Source organism: Nyctibius grandis, chromosome 13 (genome assembly GCF_013368605.1).
Source record: "Nyctibius grandis isolate bNycGra1 chromosome 13, bNycGra1.pri, whole genome shotgun sequence".
NCBI lineage: Eukaryota > Metazoa > Chordata > Aves > Nyctibiiformes > Nyctibiidae > Nyctibius > Nyctibius grandis.
The window spans coordinates 18,173,248-18,190,809 of NC_090670.1; the positions used below are offsets into that span (position 1 = coordinate 18,173,248).

General features: G+C 40.6%; 1 protein-coding gene across 1 annotated transcript in view; it reads right to left on the reverse strand.

The window, feature by feature from the left end:
- Positions 1 to 17,562, reverse strand: part of COL4A6 (collagen type IV alpha 6 chain) — a 130,073-nt gene that overhangs the window by 23,291 nt on the left and 89,220 nt on the right. The window contains exons 6-20 of the mRNA XM_068412148.1: positions 16,343 to 16,459; positions 14,278 to 14,346; positions 12,859 to 12,894; positions 12,368 to 12,430; positions 11,682 to 11,717; positions 11,503 to 11,544; positions 10,570 to 10,662; positions 9,475 to 9,528; positions 8,006 to 8,065; positions 7,047 to 7,091; positions 5,774 to 5,827; positions 4,388 to 4,457; positions 3,566 to 3,676; positions 2,581 to 2,730; positions 872 to 976 (exon numbers count right to left, since the gene is read on the reverse strand). Coding sequence (XP_068268249.1) covers positions 872 to 976; positions 2,581 to 2,730; positions 3,566 to 3,676; positions 4,388 to 4,457; positions 5,774 to 5,827; positions 7,047 to 7,091; positions 8,006 to 8,065; positions 9,475 to 9,528; positions 10,570 to 10,662; positions 11,503 to 11,544; positions 11,682 to 11,717; positions 12,368 to 12,430; positions 12,859 to 12,894; positions 14,278 to 14,346; positions 16,343 to 16,459 — 1,105 coding nt within the window. The remainder of the gene's footprint in view (positions 1 to 871; positions 977 to 2,580; positions 2,731 to 3,565; positions 3,677 to 4,387; positions 4,458 to 5,773; positions 5,828 to 7,046; positions 7,092 to 8,005; positions 8,066 to 9,474; positions 9,529 to 10,569; positions 10,663 to 11,502; positions 11,545 to 11,681; positions 11,718 to 12,367; positions 12,431 to 12,858; positions 12,895 to 14,277; positions 14,347 to 16,342; positions 16,460 to 17,562) is intronic.

Genomic DNA, 17,562 nt, shown 5'->3' on the forward strand with positions numbered 1-17,562 from the left:
AACACTCCAAAATTAGTTTCATTTGGATAAAGACCCTTTTCAGTTGCAAGAGCTCCAAAAGCAGTATTTGATTCAGTTAGGACAAAGCCATTCTCATATGATTTGATTTTGTGCCTGCTCTGCTCAGGTGATGTGAGGGTCAAGCAAGCGGAGCTAAGGTTTTGCCCCAGTTAATTTCTATGCAACACCCATCACCAAATTACCATGTGCAGCATGAACCTCAGCACTTCTTGACCTCTTCCCAAAGGTTTAGACTTCCCTAAACAGATGGTTTAGAGTTTTAGGACAGAAGTCTTGTGGTTTTTTTAAAGAGATAGTTATATGTCAGAGAAAGCAAATCCATACTCCCACTCACAGTAGGTTACAATGACGCTCAGCTGGATATCTTTATATTTCCCTGAATCATAACTGGCCATGGATCCAAACAGTCACAAAGCACAGTGATGTCTGCATCAGCATGGCTTTTGCCGCTAGTCCTGTCGCATACTAAGACCCAAATTCTCATCATTTTTTGCACAGAGGAGAATAAAATTAAGTTTCTCTGTCATTTCCAGCCTATACTGCAAAAAGCAGTGAACAAGATTTTATTTCTAAGTCTCATCATGTCTTACATATACTTTAAAGTATAACTTACTTCGCTCATTTTCTGGGTATGAGATGTTTGTCTGCTTGTTTGCCTGAGCAGAGTAGGAAGTAGGAAATAGACTTTTGTTGGCAGTGCTGGGCTGTTGGCTTCTTTAGTCCATCTCAACCTCCTGTGACTTGTCATAAAGACACTTCCACCTCATCCCTTAGGATATTAACCACATGCAAATATCTTGCTGAGGCCAAATGACTGCTAAAAGGCTCTCCCAAAACAAGAGTCAATTACCTTTGTACCCCTTTGGACCCAAAGCTCCTGGCAGCCCTCTTTGTCCAGGCTCCCCTGGGGCCCCAGTTCTTCCATCCAGGATCGTGTCCGGGGGGAATGAAGGGCCTATATGTGGAAAGAAAGCAAGCAAAAGCCATGAGAAAGCTAGATTTCCAGCTCATTAATTACTTACAATGTCAGTTATGCAACTGACAGAAATGGCACTGGATCAAACTGCAACTGTGGAAGTTACACAAGGAGATGGAACTTGGTTGGTATCACAGGCTGCAGTTCTCTGCCGTATGTTTGTTTCTAGCTTGTCATACAGAAAAGCAAAAGCTCTCCCAACGTGGATGCAACAGAGTTTCATTCCTCTGCTGCTCTATCATTGCACTTTTTTTCCCAAAGATTAACAGTTGGCCAAAGAAATAACCAAACTGCGGACAGGTTGTATAAAGAAGGTCAAATGACTTGGTTCACGGCAGATGGGCCTTTGCAGCGCTGGGAGAAGCTGAGACTCACGTGGATGGAAGGTGAAGGGACAAACCAATGTATGGGTCATTGTGGCTATTGCCCTTTTTGTTGGCACAGAAGCTATCATATATGAGCAGCGTCTCTGCTGCTGCTGGCATGGTAAAGTCACCCCCAGGGCTACCTGCCTTCTGCAGAGCTCCTTGACTTCTCATTATGATGCTGCAGCTCAGGAAAGAGACTAAACAGCAAAAAGGTTAAGGGGACTTACCCTGCCCCTCACTTTATAACTTCAGGATTATTCTTTACAACTCTTAATATGCTGAATAGAATGAAACATGAGCTGACAGAAATAGCAGTGGAAAGTGATTTAACATAATCTAAAACTACTGTGTCTGAAAACCCTTCCCCTCAGTGACAACAGTAAGATGGAGTGCTGACCAGCACCCGTCTGATGTTCCATGGAAACAAACCGCAACCATCAGCTGAAAACAGCTACAAGAGTTTTTACAGACTCTGCAGAAAAGTGAGCTGGATTTGACTAGCAAACAGTTACTGGTAAGAGAGCACTTATTTCTTCTGCACAAAAAATCATGTCATCAGACCGTGCTCATTGGCTCCATCACTGGAGTGTGCCCTGTTTTTGAAGGGTTGGCTCTCAAAAATAAAACAGGCTGTTTGAACTCAGTTTATGTCAGAAACGTAAAACACAAGCTTTGTGTAAAATCAACCCTTTTCATGCAATACTCAGTTTCTGAGGAAAACAAAACAATGCCTAATTAATCCAATCAAGCATCCATGCAAATGAACATGTAAAAATAAAATCACATTTCCTTAGGTCTGAAAACTGTCTCTTCAGGCATCCTACCTGACTCCTGGTACCCAAAATACCTACTCACAAGACTAGACACTTACCCCAGGTGCTCATAAGGTCATGGTCTATTCTTTGTCTAAGCCAGTAGGAGACTAGCCTAGAACTTCAAAATCCTCTGCGTCATAAATTGTGTTTACACAACCTTGTGTTTCAGTCTCTCCAGCTACAACTCTAGCAACAATTAGGTGTATTTTCTTACTTCAGGGGGTTGGCTGCTGAGATATATATTTAAGGTTGTGAGTTACGATAACAATGAGGTGTCAACCAAACGTTTAAGATTTACAGATGAATAATCCTCACTGGCAAGGAAATAAATATATAAATTATTATTTGTCTTGTTTCACTCTGAATCCAATATAAAAATAGATGTTAAAATTATACATACGTGGTGAACCAGGTAATCCTGGTGCTCCTGGCAGACCCGGTAAACCACCTCTGCCGCGAGTGCCTGGAAATCCAATCGTTGCTCTTCCTGGTCCTCCCACTTCACCCTTCACACCTGGAATACCTGGAGACCCTCTAGGGCCCATTCCATCTAGACAACAATGACACCATGAGCAGTTCTCCAGCAACAAACACATTCTGGTATTTTTAATGTTATGAAAATTACTGTTGTGCCCTGAACTGCAACCATGTTAGCACGGAACAATTTATAATTGCACACAAAGGAAAACTTACTAATCAGAGGCACCAACTGGCTCCCATTTACACACTCCCTTGGTCATCCAAAAAACTCCACAGGGCTGCATTTAAGTCCCACTGATCAGTTAGACAATTAACTATGTTAGACTGCAGTTTATTTATTTTCTGATTTCCTTTGAGTGAGATAATTTCCTTAGCAGTTCCTAGTCTCTGGATCATTGCAGGCCAGACTTCGCAGATGACATTCAGGTGAAACAGAAACTTTCAAGTGAGATCTTTGATGGGACAAATGAGTTCCACCTGCAGTGAGTTTATCTAGCCAATCTGTTAGCTCTCTATTGCAAATATGAAAAGTAATTTAAAAAATAATTTTCAAAAACATTTGCTATTATTTAAAATGTAGGAAAGGTTCTCCCAATCAACTCATTCGAAATGGAAAGCAAACAACCTCCTGTGTACACTGCTGCTCCAAATATTCACACCTGAAGACCTACCTGGGCTGTAATCATTGTGGGACTAATTCTGCTCCCATCCAAGCCAACATACTTGGTTTCCCTGTATGTCATCCCTGCCTCCTACGACTCACACAGCAGTCTGCAAATCAGCCAGCTGAAGGAGCAGGGTGAGGCTTGCTCCAATACCTTCACCATCTCCAGGCCACTACCCAGCTGTCTTCTCAGCAACAAACACAGCAAACAGCCTCAGGGCATTGTTATCAGCTGCTTTACCTCCTTCCAGGCCTGGAAACCCTGGAGCTCCTGGAAAGCCTGGTAAACCACTGATCCCTTCATCTCCTGGAGGACCAGGTATTCCCGGGTTTCCAGGGTCACCTGGGGCACCTAGTAGACAAATACAGGAAAACAAGGAGGAAAATCTCATGAGAATTTCTGCTGAAAGACTGTTCAGTCAACTGCTCCAGTGGCCACTGACCTCATTGACAGCTAAGGTTGCAAAGCTGTTGGCAGTAAGCCTGTTAGTCAAAGTTAACAATAATGAGAAAAACTCCTCCTGACCTGTTAGAGGTTGTTTCAAACCTGACTGCATGTGAAGGAGGAAGAACAGGAGAGATCATATCATTTCCCCCCTTACCTTTACAGCTTCAGAGACTGTTCCCATCCAGGCCTCATTCCTCTGTGGTGTTAATTAAGCTCATTTTCTCAACAATATTGTTACCACATTGAACACCAAATAATAGCAGAATGACATTCAGAGTACCCTTTTTCCTTAGTACACTGAAGAAAGATATACAGGTAGACACACAGGACTTCCCCGTCCTCACACACAGTCAGCCTCACAGGCACTAAAATTCATTCTGCCTTTAAACATATCATTCTGCAATATGGGGATGAAAGGGTTATTGTAAACTCTGAAGTTATAAACATGGGAACAAACGTATCTGTATGCCAACAACATAGAAATAAAAGGAAAAATAACAAGGGATGGGTTAGACCCAATACACAAGGTGGAAAAGTAGTAAAATATAGGAAGAAGGAAAGTGACATCAGGAAAAGCGCTTTAGATAAGTTACAAAACAAAATGGAAACATGTACCTGAAATGACTACACCTTCCCTGTCAACAACAATAGGAGGGCCTGGGGGACCGATAGCACCTAATTCACCCTGTAGAAGAAAACAGATTCATACCAGATTCAGATGGGTGATGGAGGAGAATACTGCTTGTCAGGAAACAGACTGTGTCATGGTAGCAATGTCTGTGGGCATTCACTGACTAACCATCATTCTTTATCTTGGTGAAGAACTTTGTTCTTCTGCTATTCACAGTCACCTGCTGTCCTGACTTACCTGCTTCCTGTCTGATGAAACTGATGGCTGCTTCAGAGAAAGTGTTTGCTACTATCCAGCTATAGCTATATATCTGAAGGAACCCCTTGCCTCAAAATGAAGCACGGACATGTGTATACCATGTGTACTGGAGACCAGTTATTATATCAGCATATTGACCTATATCAGGTAGATCATATTTGTTCATCTTGTGGTAAAAGCCAGAGAGCTGCTATGAACATACCAATTTTTAAAAGCATTCATCACTGCAGTTGTCTGTTGCCTTGGAATCCTGAATTTCAACAATAGGAGCTTCCAGGACAATGGATTCCTCCATAAAATCACCCAGGTAGAACAAGCAAGTTGTGACAAACTGCAGTATCATTCCTTTCTCTCACTCAAACACAATATCAAATCCTCATTGAAAGAGCAAGTGCAAAATCTGACTGTTGTCCAAATTGCCATCATATTTATAATATAAACACCATGCAGCGAGCCAAGGCAGTGCACACTTTGTTTCTTCCAGTAATACTCCTCTGTGCATAACCTGTACTACTACTTCTTCCATGTGCTCTGCACAAAAAAGCTCCTCAGAACTCGCATTTCACATTGCCAACCATATCCCGATCTTGGTGGCAGATAAGTGTTTTTCACAGCAAACTACTATCCAACCATTTTCCACTCAGTTTCCAGATGTCTGACTGCCCAGAAAACATCTGCTATGTGTCTCCTATCTCCAGTACGAGAAATTGAACACATTCTTTTCAGGCTTGTTAATACTTGTAGATCTAAGACTTCAGGTAGCCTTCACAACTGTCTTAACATCCACTTACTTCCATCTATTCTTGCCTCAGTTGTCCAGAAAATATGGCAGTGGTGTAAGGATAAAGGAGACCAGAGAGACTACACCTACAATTTTAAGTCATGAAGTTATGTGAATGAACATTGTAAAGGTATTAAAATATCCAAGTGTTCATAGTTCAGCACCCGTTCATTTTTATCCTTGACAATAAAGTAAATGAGGAACTGAAACATACTGAGAATTACAGTGATACAGAGGTGAAGAAGAAATTTGATTGGGGCGATGATACTTATATATTCATGTAAATATCTTTTAAAAATCAATGCTTTAGTATTTTCATGTGAGCAATTACCTTCATGCCTTCAACTCCATCCAGTCCTGAATAGCCTGGAATACCTGGATGACCCTGCAAAGTCACACAGGGGAACATTGTTACACAGTAAGACAATAAGACAGTGGCATTATTTGTTAGCTGAGACATCTGCAGTGCCTGGACTTGAATCACAAACATAATTCATTATTCTACCAAATGATGGCAGGAGAAACAAATAAAGAGAAAACTGATGGCATCAGTTTCTCAGTACTCACAAAATACCAGAGCTCCTTTAGGCCTCCTTGTGCTCTAAAGATGGGAAGAACTTGTGAGCAGGTATGAGGGTCTCCAAAGCAGGAGGACACTTTGGTGTTCTCACAGAACCATAGAAATGCTTGTGGAGTGAGGAGTCTAGAACATTATTTTCCTTGTCCCCCACACTTTCCCCTCAACTCTGTTCCCCCTCCAACAAATTATTGGCACCAAAACATTTACAGTGACACCAGGAGATCCAGCTCTCCAGCTATTCATTTCCTGTAGCATTCTCAGGGACACCAAAATTCCCCTTCTGGGTGTGTGACTGGAAATCTACACAGAAGTGATCTGCTGCTCTGTATTGGGTAACATACTCAACCTGGCCCAGCATAGATTGCAAATCCCACTGCCGCTGCATACAAAATGGGATACTCCAAGAGCTCTTGCCTGTGATTCTGAAGTCTTGGACAGCTGTATGCCCCAATATAGCCCATACACAGTATTGTTGAGAAATTTCTCATAAAGGGCTTGTTTTTAATCATATAATTTTAACATATAGATATCAATTAGATTATACTGGTGATACCATCACCTTCAGTATATCTTGGAAAGGACATACATAAAACAAAATATACAAGAATGTCACTGAATTCCAGGCTACAAAATGAAAATTGTATTTCTGAAAGTTGCGTTCTTCAACAACTTCCACTGCTGTATCTGCAAGTGGAAGTGCTTTAACACATTTTCAGCCACTTGATCACCTGGCCATTTCCACCTCCAAAAGGGAAAAAGTGGGAGAGTTGATTGTTCCAGGAGAGAATGTACAATTTCCAATCTGTGCAGGTGGCTCCTCTGAATATGTAGGGATAACTAAAGAGGCAGTTAAAGGGATCTGGAGTTTTACATGGACTTCCTAGTTAGCTCTCACTAGTTCAATAAGGAAGGTGCATTCATCCATCAGAGAACCTGGAGCCACTAGATAAGGAAGCCAGTAGATCTTAAGCAGTTAGATGGCTTCTGTGATTGTAAGTACAGTAAAAAATAAAAGAAATTTCACCTTTCTCCCTGGAATCCCATCAGATCCATCCAGTCCCACAAGACCCTAGAACAGTAAAAAAATGTTACATTTCAGAGGCTCCATCTCAATCTGGTCTTACTATATGAGGCTCCAAATATCTCAGCACCAAAGAATGAAAAGGTAAAACTTTCAAAAGGAGAAGCTGCCACTGGTTTTCCACATCTCCCAACATTAATGATCATAACTGAAAGAATTCAGCAGACCAACTGATAAAAGTAGTCTTATCTTCTTCAGCCATTGTCTTTCTAATTGGTGGTTCTAGTTAAGTAAGTCATGGTGTCTCAACTTACTAGGAAGTTAGGTAGGTAGTTTGTAATTATAAAGCCATGAAACTTAATGCAATGAAGACTTTCTATCTTGACAATTTATTCTGCACATGCAGAACAGAATGCCTTGGTCTTCCTGTTGTGTATAAGCATGTCTCTGCAGGGTCATGGTGGTTTGAAGAATCTATGGCTGGCATGCTGCTAACTCCCACATAGATTGACTAGTTAGACCAACATCTATTGCCAGTTTGCCCATTTCTTCCCCAAATATCTGTGTTCTCTCATGGCTGGTTCTGGCACTTGTTAAGAGCTCCCTAAATCCCCTGCAAGGCCTCTTTATTATCTTCACTTGGACCTCCTGCAAGCTTCCTTTTCTGTGAAGCTTTAAAAAAAACCTAGAAAAACACAGGCCCTGCAGTACCAAGACCTCCACTAAATACTTCCATATGACTCCCTTGGACTGACTTGTCTGTATACATCTTTCATCTCACCTTTAATGGGACTTTACTGAGATAAGAACTATCTATGGGTTCTGTTGTTGTATGGCCCTGGCTACTATGGGACCCAGTCCTATGTCTGAGACTCCTACATGTTTTGGGAGTGCTTCTGTTGATGAAATGCCCACTTCATGTGTTTGAGAACAGCATTGAAGGACTTTGTAGAGTTACCTACCCTGCCACCCGGTAAGCCAGGCACACCTTTTTCTCCTTTTTCTCCAACACCTCCAAAGCCCTGAGGAAAAATGTCAACATTAAATCTGTAATCTGTTTGGAATTGAATAGCACAGCCCTAAGACAAAACGAGCACAAACCCATCTATTAATATAAACAGTACAACAGAGAGACAAGGGGAACTGTTTCTGCTGGGAATCTTTTGCCCCAGAAAGAAAACCTCTATCAACCAGACTTTGCAGTATGTGCAGTACATTTTCTTCATTCCCCATGACTTCCATTGATTTAAACCACAGCACACATCTCAGTAGCAAATGCAAGTAACCCCGTGCTACAAACAGCAAAGTCCTGCCACTGCTACTCTGTGTTGTATTCTACATTTAGAAATTATTTCAAATCTCATTTCTTAACAGCAGCAGCTCAAGGGAGTACTCAGAGCACCCTTTTTCATTTCTAAAGCCTAAGAATGACACAAAACTAGCATTTTCATGCTCCACATTTGGAAATGTTTGGTTGTTTTCCCAGTCAGCAAGAAGTAGTAAATACAGAGATAGAACACCAGGATTCAATTTCAGCAAGAGTTACAGTAGTTAAGCAATTTTCAGGCTTCAATCTTGAAATATCTTATGGTTGTGGTTAAGTTCACACATATGTTCAACCCCACCAGCTTCAATGGGCCTCTTGTGACGCATAAAGCTAAACATGCACATAATGGAACATGTCCAGAAAGGCTAATAACAAACTGTACTTCATGTACAGGTTTTTCTTGCACATCTTTCTACTAAGAACATCTGTACGTTGAAGAGACTGGCAAACAATTTATCTTATTAGTCAGAAGTTCCACAAAATATTTATCCCCTAAACTTATCAAAATAACCTGAGTTTACAAAAGGTTATAAGCTGGGAAATAGCTCTCTGGAATCCAGGGATAAATTGTTGTTCTTGATTCATACAGAGATGCTACACATTCTTGAGTTTATGAGCACTAATGTTAAACGGTCCATTTTAAAACTGGATATATATAGACAGACAGAAAGATCTGCATGTGCTTTACAACTTTAAAGTAAAATAACAAAAAATATGTTTAGACATAATTAAAGAAAAAAAATAGTATTTTTTTTAAAGTATGTAGATCTCTCTGGGACATCAAGAAACACTGCCATCAAGTGGCCATGTAAAGGGTTCGTCTACCTCCAGGTCTCCTCCGGAAACTGCAGTTACATGTGCTGAGATGATGGCTGGTTTGTAACGTCCACAGTAGGACAGCATTACGTTCTTTGTATCTCCATGACAAAAAAATATCAGATCACAGTTACACTCTTCAAAAAGTCCTGTGGACATTTCAATCAGATTTTCTAAGTACTCTGTTGAGTACTAGAAACTCCTGTAGAGGCCTTGTGAGCTATTCAGAGGGTGTTGAACCATCTAACCCATATTAAGCATATGTTCAAAACTCTCCTCTGTCCTTACCGGCATGCCAGGCAATCCTTTGTCTCCAGGGAATCCTTGAGGGCCTGGCTCACCCTGACAAGGGGAAGAGGTAAACACAATAAATCACGGTGCCCGTGAAAGCAAGACTTTCCCCAATCCACCCATCATGTTCCTGACTCCTAAAGTAAGGCCTTGTAATTTGCTTGTCAGCAAGTATACTTGATTTGTGACAGCATGTGCCAGATAAAGTGTCTCTCAGCACAGTGCCGGTGCATGCAACAGATTGTCTGTGACCACTTTCTGTGGCTGCTACTCAGGAATTGTTGTTCTACTGTCCTCCACTGCTAGAAGTCAAACTAGAAGCATTTCGTATTGTCATCTAGGGAATTGGAACACACACAGTACTTCACGGAAAGCAGCAAGATAACACATGATGAGAGAGCATGTCTTCATGATCCTGCTTACAAATTCAAGAGTGAGCCAAAAGGAATGGCGTTTTTTGAATCTCACCTCACACTAACCTAACTCCACCAGGTAAGACAACATCTCTCATGACTTACGCAGGGGCTTAGGCAAGCTCAGACTGGACTCCCAAACCAGCCTGTATAGGTCCCAGATCAATTCAGTATGCCTAAATTTCATGCGTGTAGAGAATCTTTAACTCAAGATCCATACAGGTTTTAACTGATGAGTTAAATATGTATCTCAGTAAATACCAGGATAACAAAGTAAATGAGAGAAATCTGATTATTTCACAGTAGTACACATCATAGCCAAAGCAAAAGAGCTGGAGCTTTTTATTTATTTTTCTGAAAGGATTTGGTTCTTTTGCTTCAGTTGACACAACTTCACAGGTCCACCAGACACAAACTACAGTTCATTTATTTTTAGGATCAATGATGAAAACCTTTAAAAAGCTTTCGTATTTCTCCTTTTGAGAGGTATGTATGCTCCAGTGCTCCACAATGCTCTGAGCTAAGAATATTTTTATTCAATCGCCATCTTGCAGATTAAACTAATACAGAAAATTATTTTTATTTGGAAATATAACAGCCCTCACCGTGCAGTAATTTCATTCAGCCTTGAATGAAGGGACATGGGAAAGGGGAGAGTTTGTAAACTGAATTTACAGACCTTTTCTCCTTGTTTCCCTTTTGGAAATCCCATGAATTCCAGTATTCCAGTGGATGGTGGGGGACCTGGAGGGCCAGGCAGCCCTACATCGCCCTGTTGGCAAAAGAGGAAGCTATTAATATAGGCAGAACATGTTTGATTTCCTATGAAAGTGGCTTGCAAATCAGAAAAAAGCCACTAATTATAACCCATGTAAAGTAATATCTGTGTGCCTGAATCCTGGCACAGAAGCTTGGTCATGGAAGTGAAAAGATCAGACTAAAAATTAACAAAATATATTAAATCTGTTTCAGAAGAGTTGTGGATATAAAACATGGTAAGGAAAAAAAAAATCAACAGGAAAACATTCCAGAAAAGATTTGTGGGGAAATATAAAAGAAAAGAAGACCAGAAACAACTAGAAATGTAGAATCCTGAGAACCGATTTTAACAGCAGCAGAATCAACTCCCAAATTGAGAACTTTGAGAAGCCCCATTATGCCAGTGTAAATTCTCACACAGACTGCAGGACACCCATTTAGGATCATGAGACTGTAAATTACACATCGGATGACCCAAATAATATTATGAAAGCCAAAAAGAATGAAGTCAGTAGAATAATTCAATACAAGAGGCAAGGGTCCAAAGAAACTGAAAGACAGAGATTTAAAAGATGTCTAAGGACCTCATGTCTCAATAGCCATGAGAACACTGCACTGAATTGAGATTTCCCCCTTCCCTCACTTCATCCAGAAAAAGCTCCAATCCTTTATTGGGGGGACCAACAGATAAGGAACTAGAAAGACTCTTTAATATTTGGACTGTCCAAGAGAAGAAAAGAAAAAGGAAAAGAAGAAGATGCTAGAATCTAGCCACTTTCTAGAGGATCAAGCTATGATGGAACACTAGAGTATTATTGCATGCTCTTTTCATAACAGAACAAGTTTCACTTACCTTTTCTCCTTTCTCTCCTTGAAAGCCTAATCCCATGTTACCCTAGGAGAGAAAAAAAACAATGATGAATGAATAATAAAACAACATCAACAACAGCATCACTATCATCTAGGCCCACAGCACTGTTAACAAAGCCAACAATCAGGTGTAGAAAGAAGACAGGAAAGGCAGGTACTTACTTTTGGACCTGGTGGCCCAGGCGGACCCATTGGACCCTAAATGTGAACAAGATCAAGATTTTATTTCTTTTGAGTTAATTAGGATGCACACAATTGGAGCAATGCTGGGATCTGCAGTGGTACCTGAACTTTAATCTCTTGCCCCCAAAGCAAAAGTGACTGATACACATGATCTTCAAGTCTTCACATCTATAATAGACAGCACTACCCTTTCGTACTGTGGTTAATTAAGAGCAAACTTTAATTTTAAAAGCAACTAACATGCAGTCAGTTTTACCTCTGCCCAATGGAAACTCTCTTCTACTACCTTGAAAAAGCAACTCTTTAACATATTGCATGATGACAAAGACTCCAAACACGCAGAGGTCACCATATGCCCTCTAGTCCCAAGATGAGGAAGTGCTCAGAGTAGTATAACGTAGTGTTCGCAGACAGCACTCTAGGGCATGCTGGAGCCCTCATTCATGGTTGCTGCTCTGAAGACTGTTCCAGAGAGGAGCATTCCCTCTTGTAATTAGATTAAAACTGTCTAAGTTCAAGTATTCTATGCTTGAAGTCAGCTCTGCTCAGTGCTTTTAGATGCACACACTTTTGCTCATTGTCATGACACAAATACAGACAAGGAGGGAGAACTGCCAACATTTTGAACTGTTCTATGAACAAGTGCAACAGTTGAGGTTTCTTACCTGCAAACCTGGTAATCCTATAGGGCCTGCAGAACCTATTGGACCTGGAAAACCTTTTGGGCCCTATAAGAAGAAGGTAGGACAAATACAGAATGTGTAGAACTTACCACATCAAACCCCAACCAAAGACAATGTAAGTCTCAGAAAACATTAAGCAATACCCCCTAATTAAGTAAGCCAAATTAAATGCTATAACAATCCATTTCATATTATTAAATCTGTTTTGAAAATCAAAGTTACAGAGTTCAACGGTAGAAGGAAGTTTGATTTGAAAAAGGAAAAATGGAACAGATAATAGCAAAGATCTGACTTGCTCTACCATAACATGGATCCACTCATACCATTACAAAGTTGGAATTGCTCATGCTACTGGTATCACATATGTAAGTACATGGCCCACTAATTTGAAAAGTGTCCTTGAGAACCAATACAAAAAAAATTACCCACTTAATATTCTTTAAAATCATTATTCCCCAAATTAAATAACTTACAGAAATTCCATCCAATCCAGGAAGACCATTTTCTCCCTAAAAATTATAAATGCATGAGTAAAAATGACACTATGTTATTGCAACAAACTATAAGAAACATTAAGTTTTGTATAAACAGAAATATTTGCTGTTAGTTAATATTAGATCAAGTGTAAATGGGAAAATATTGACACCTGTGCTTCCAAATTTAAATTGGGTAATGGAGAGATTCCAAAACTCCAGAGAAATTACAACCATTTTGTTTATGGGTAAAAAAAGAAACTAAAGTGGCATGAAAATAAATTTGTATTAATTGTAAAAACACTGGAAAATACTCTATAAGAACTTTCATTACAAAACCACTATAAAATATGTAAAAGCGTATCACTATTATATCAAATTATCTGTATTTCCCATAAATATTGACCTATTTAACTTTTACCAACTTATGAGCGTATATAATGTAGGTAGAATTTTTGAAAAGTTCTTAATTTTGGCCAACAAAGCCTTACATGACAGAATAAATTTCTTAACATTTTCAATACTTAAAGAAGCATGAGGCTGCTAATATTGCTAAACTCAGTACCACAATGGGTACTGAATCCTTTGTAGATTTATTCCAGACCTAGTACTTCTGGCAAAAATCAAAACCGTGGTAAGTTGGTGAGGGTTTGTTTCAAGGCAACAAATAACCAAATCTTTTACATGAGCATATTCAAGAACCTCTTCACTGTTCTGAACAATAAACTGAAACTGTCTATCCACAGTTTGTATTTTCTGTACAGGAAATAAAATTACAGACATCCTACAGCCATTTCAGGGTGAGGTCCTTATTAAACAGTGAGAATAAAAACCTGACTTCACAGTGGCAAAGTATGGAACACTATGAATGGGATATGATATTCATGTATTTAAACCCAGAATATGACTGATTACTTACTAGTACCTCCCGGTACAAAAAACACTGGGAGGCAGCTGGGATCTCACAGCAGAAATCCTAACATGACATGTAAGTTTCCTGAGCTGTTATTTCAACAGACTTGGCACATGCAAAGATGCAGTTACAGGAAAGTTCCAAGTGTAGGTGAAGGACCCCTCCTTTGCTACACCTGCATCTAGAAACACATATGCTACCTCATGTAAGTCAGGATAAGCTTACAAGAAATTCCTCACAGCCGTGGTTTGACACCACAAACGAACGGTGCTAGCTTGTTAGAACAAGATCTCTGCAAAGACCAAGCAGTTCCAAGTTCTGAGAGTATTTTGTGTTGTCATTAATGAAGTTATTATAAGGCCTTTTTCACAGCTGCATTCAGACATATCCAGGATATTCACGTCTAACATCATGAGCAATCTAACCAGCAGCATCAGCCCTGCAACCTGTAGGACATCAAAGTGTTTCTTGTACTGCATTTTCTCCTACGTGATGACAAGTCTTACCTTCATTCCTTTAAGACTTCCTTGAGCAAAAACAGGTTCTCCTTTAAGGCCTTTTGGGCCAGGACGACCCTGATTAAGAAAAAAAAAGTTAAAAATAAATTTCTGGAAAGAATACTGATTTAGTTTTGAAAGAATTTATATTCAGCACAAAGAACAAGGCAAACTCCTGGCTCCAGTAAACTGCCAAAGTACCGCTGCAGCTTTGCCAAAGAAGCTGTGGTGTTATGAGAACTTAAGACTTCTCACAGTTTTAGGAAAACAAGGTTCTGCAAACATTTTCTCTGGTATTTTCCTGTTTACATTAGATTTCCCTTTTATTTTAGGCCTTTGATAACTTTTAAGATCCTATTTGAATCTGTTTGATGTGGTACAACCCTCTTGTTCTTACACATATCAATGCCATCGAAAGGGACCTTGACAGGCTAGAGAGGTGGGCCTGGGCAAACCTCATGAAGTTCAACAAGGCCAAGTGCAAGGTCGTGCCCCTGGGTCAGGGCAATCCCAAACATGGATTCAGGCTGGGCAATGAGTGGATTGAGAGCAGCCCTGTGGAGAAGGACTTCAGGGTACTGGTGGATGAAAAGCTGGATGTGAGCCGGCAATGTGCACTTGCAGCCCAGGAGGCCAACCGTATCTTGGGCTGCATCAAAAGCAGCGTGGCCAGCAGGGCGAGGGAGGTAATTCTGCCCCTCTACTCTGCTCTCATGAGACCCCACCTGCACTACTGCGTCCTGCTCTGGGGCCCCCAACATAAGACAGACATGGATCTGCTCGACCGAGTCCAGAGGAGGGCCACAAAGATGATCAGAGGGCTGGAGCACCTCTCCTGTGAAGACAGGCTGGGAGAGTTGGGGCTGTTCAGCCTGGAGAAGAGAAGGCTCCAGGGAGACCTTATAGCACCTTCCAGTACTTCAAGGGGGCCTAATGAAAAGCTGAGGAGGGACTCTTTATCAGGGAGTGCAGTGATAGGATAAGGGGTAATGGTTTTAAACTGAAAGAGGGTAGATTTAGATTAGATACTAGGCAGAAATTCTTTCCTGTGAGGGTGGTAAGACACTGGCCCAGGCTGCTCAGAGAAGCTGTGGCTGCCCCCTCCCTGGCAGTGTTCAAGGCCAGGTTGGATGGGGCTTGGAGAAACCTGGTCTAGTGGAAGGTGTCCCTGCCCATGGCAGGGGGGTTGGAACTAGATGATCTTTAAGGTCACTTCCAACCCAAAACATTCTGTGATTCTGTCTCTTGTTTAACACTGTAAATCACTGCATTTTGTTTAGAATCAATAATAGGAAAAACTGGTAGAGTACACGAATCTTCCTAAAAAGCTGCCATTATAATTCTAGATTTACCCAACTTATTTTAATCTTGATCATCCCATTGAATTTATCTGAGGTGATTTCATTTAATTGCCAACTTAATTTGCGTGAGTTGGCTGACCCAAGCAGCTTTCCTTGCCAAAAATGTAATCCTACAAGCATTAGAAAACAGAAATTTGAGCAGCAGATATGAGTAAACCATTGACTTTCAAAAGCAGTACTTTAATTTGATCTTATTGCTCCAGTATTTTTCAACATCATATGAATTTCAAGTCTGGATGACATGTAAAGATGTCTTAGCACATTTTAGAGATGCTGAAACAAATGGCATTATTTACATTCACCAGCTGTATTTTCTTCCTCTTTTTCATGTGCACGTGCAAAGGACTTCCATTACATCCTTCCATTACATCCTTTCCTCAATCAGCATCCACTAGCTTGAAACGTGCCAGGTAGAAGATGTTTGACACTTCATGGTTCTTAAAAACTTTATCATGGTTTCTTCTGAGTTAGCTTGAACACTGCCAGTGACAACAGTGTAACTTGCTGTGGGAGCGTACTGAATTCACAGGTTCTTCATTTTATTTTCAGAGTGGAATTTCAATAAGAAAATGATACTGAGCTCTAACAATGCTAATAAACTCAGGGTTATCAGGGTTCTTCCTAAGTGTGTGGAAGTTACTTCTCCAGCAATAGCATGAAAAGCGGATCTTGGTTTAGCGACTACAAAACACCATATTCGAGTTGGAACGTACAGGCAGCCCAGGTAGGCCAGGAAACCCATCTGATCCAGAAACGCCAGGACTCCCAGTGGTACCATTGCAGCCATCAAGGCCAGGCAGACCTCTAGGTCCAGATTGTCCAGGGTGACCCTGTGTAAAGGGGAAAAAGAATGACTGTCAGGATGCATAATTTTATCAGTAATACTGTGCCCAGAAAACTCGTATCTTCCAAATGGAAACACAAACCAAAAGAAGCGCACAACTCCCACGCAAGTCCGGTGTATGGCAGACTACAGCAGAACTAGCTTCTGCGGCCAGCATTGTGTATCCTCCCCAAAGCTTAAATCCTAGAACATTGGCTGCATTCATTTAATTACCTTTTTCTCCAAGGGATAATTTTCTGAAGTACATAACTTGAGCATGAGTAGGTCCCAAAAGGGCAATACTCATCCCACAGCAGTCTGAAGTATACGGCATATAACACAGTGTAAAACAGCACGCAAGGGTGCACCTGACACCAGGAATGGAAGTTACTCATGTGAAAACAAGGGCAGAGGCAGACTCAACAATACTAAGCATTTATAATTCCAATCTGCTTAAAGTTTCAGTGACTTCTCTTCCTCTCCAGTGTGGATTCTTTCCTTTAATAGTTCAACAGATGTTACAGCTCCAGCATCAGGCCACTCCAGCAAAACAGCTTTTCATGTTACATTAAACTTAATACCCTAGGCAAAGCTACTGGGAGAAAGACCTAATTAAACTATTTAAACAGAAGTATTTGTAATGGTCAATTATTAATCAAGCAGAGTAGAATACAATTGTACCTAATTCTGACTTCACACCTGTTTCGGCCTGGTATAGCTCTGTTAAATTGACTGGAGTTTACTCAGCATGGTACTGGTGCAAAGCAGATCAAAGTTTGAGACTTTAATTACTTCTTCTTTGGTGTCATATGGGTACATGTAGGCACAACACAGAAAGGCAGAACTGTTAGTCACACTACCTAGGTAGCAAGCAGGTCCTTATTCTATCCTCCTTTTCATAGAAATGAGTTCTGTGGCTCTCAAAGACAGTGTTTTGTGGCAGGTAGAAAAATGAAACTTATGGAGATAGTATCAGTAACTGACAGTTCTCTCCCTCCCCTCTGTACAGCCTGATCTTGACTCATCCCAAGAGTACTTTTGTTTGATCCCAAAGATTCATCCTTAAGATATGGCATTAGACAAGTTATGACTCACACTAGGAAAGTAAGA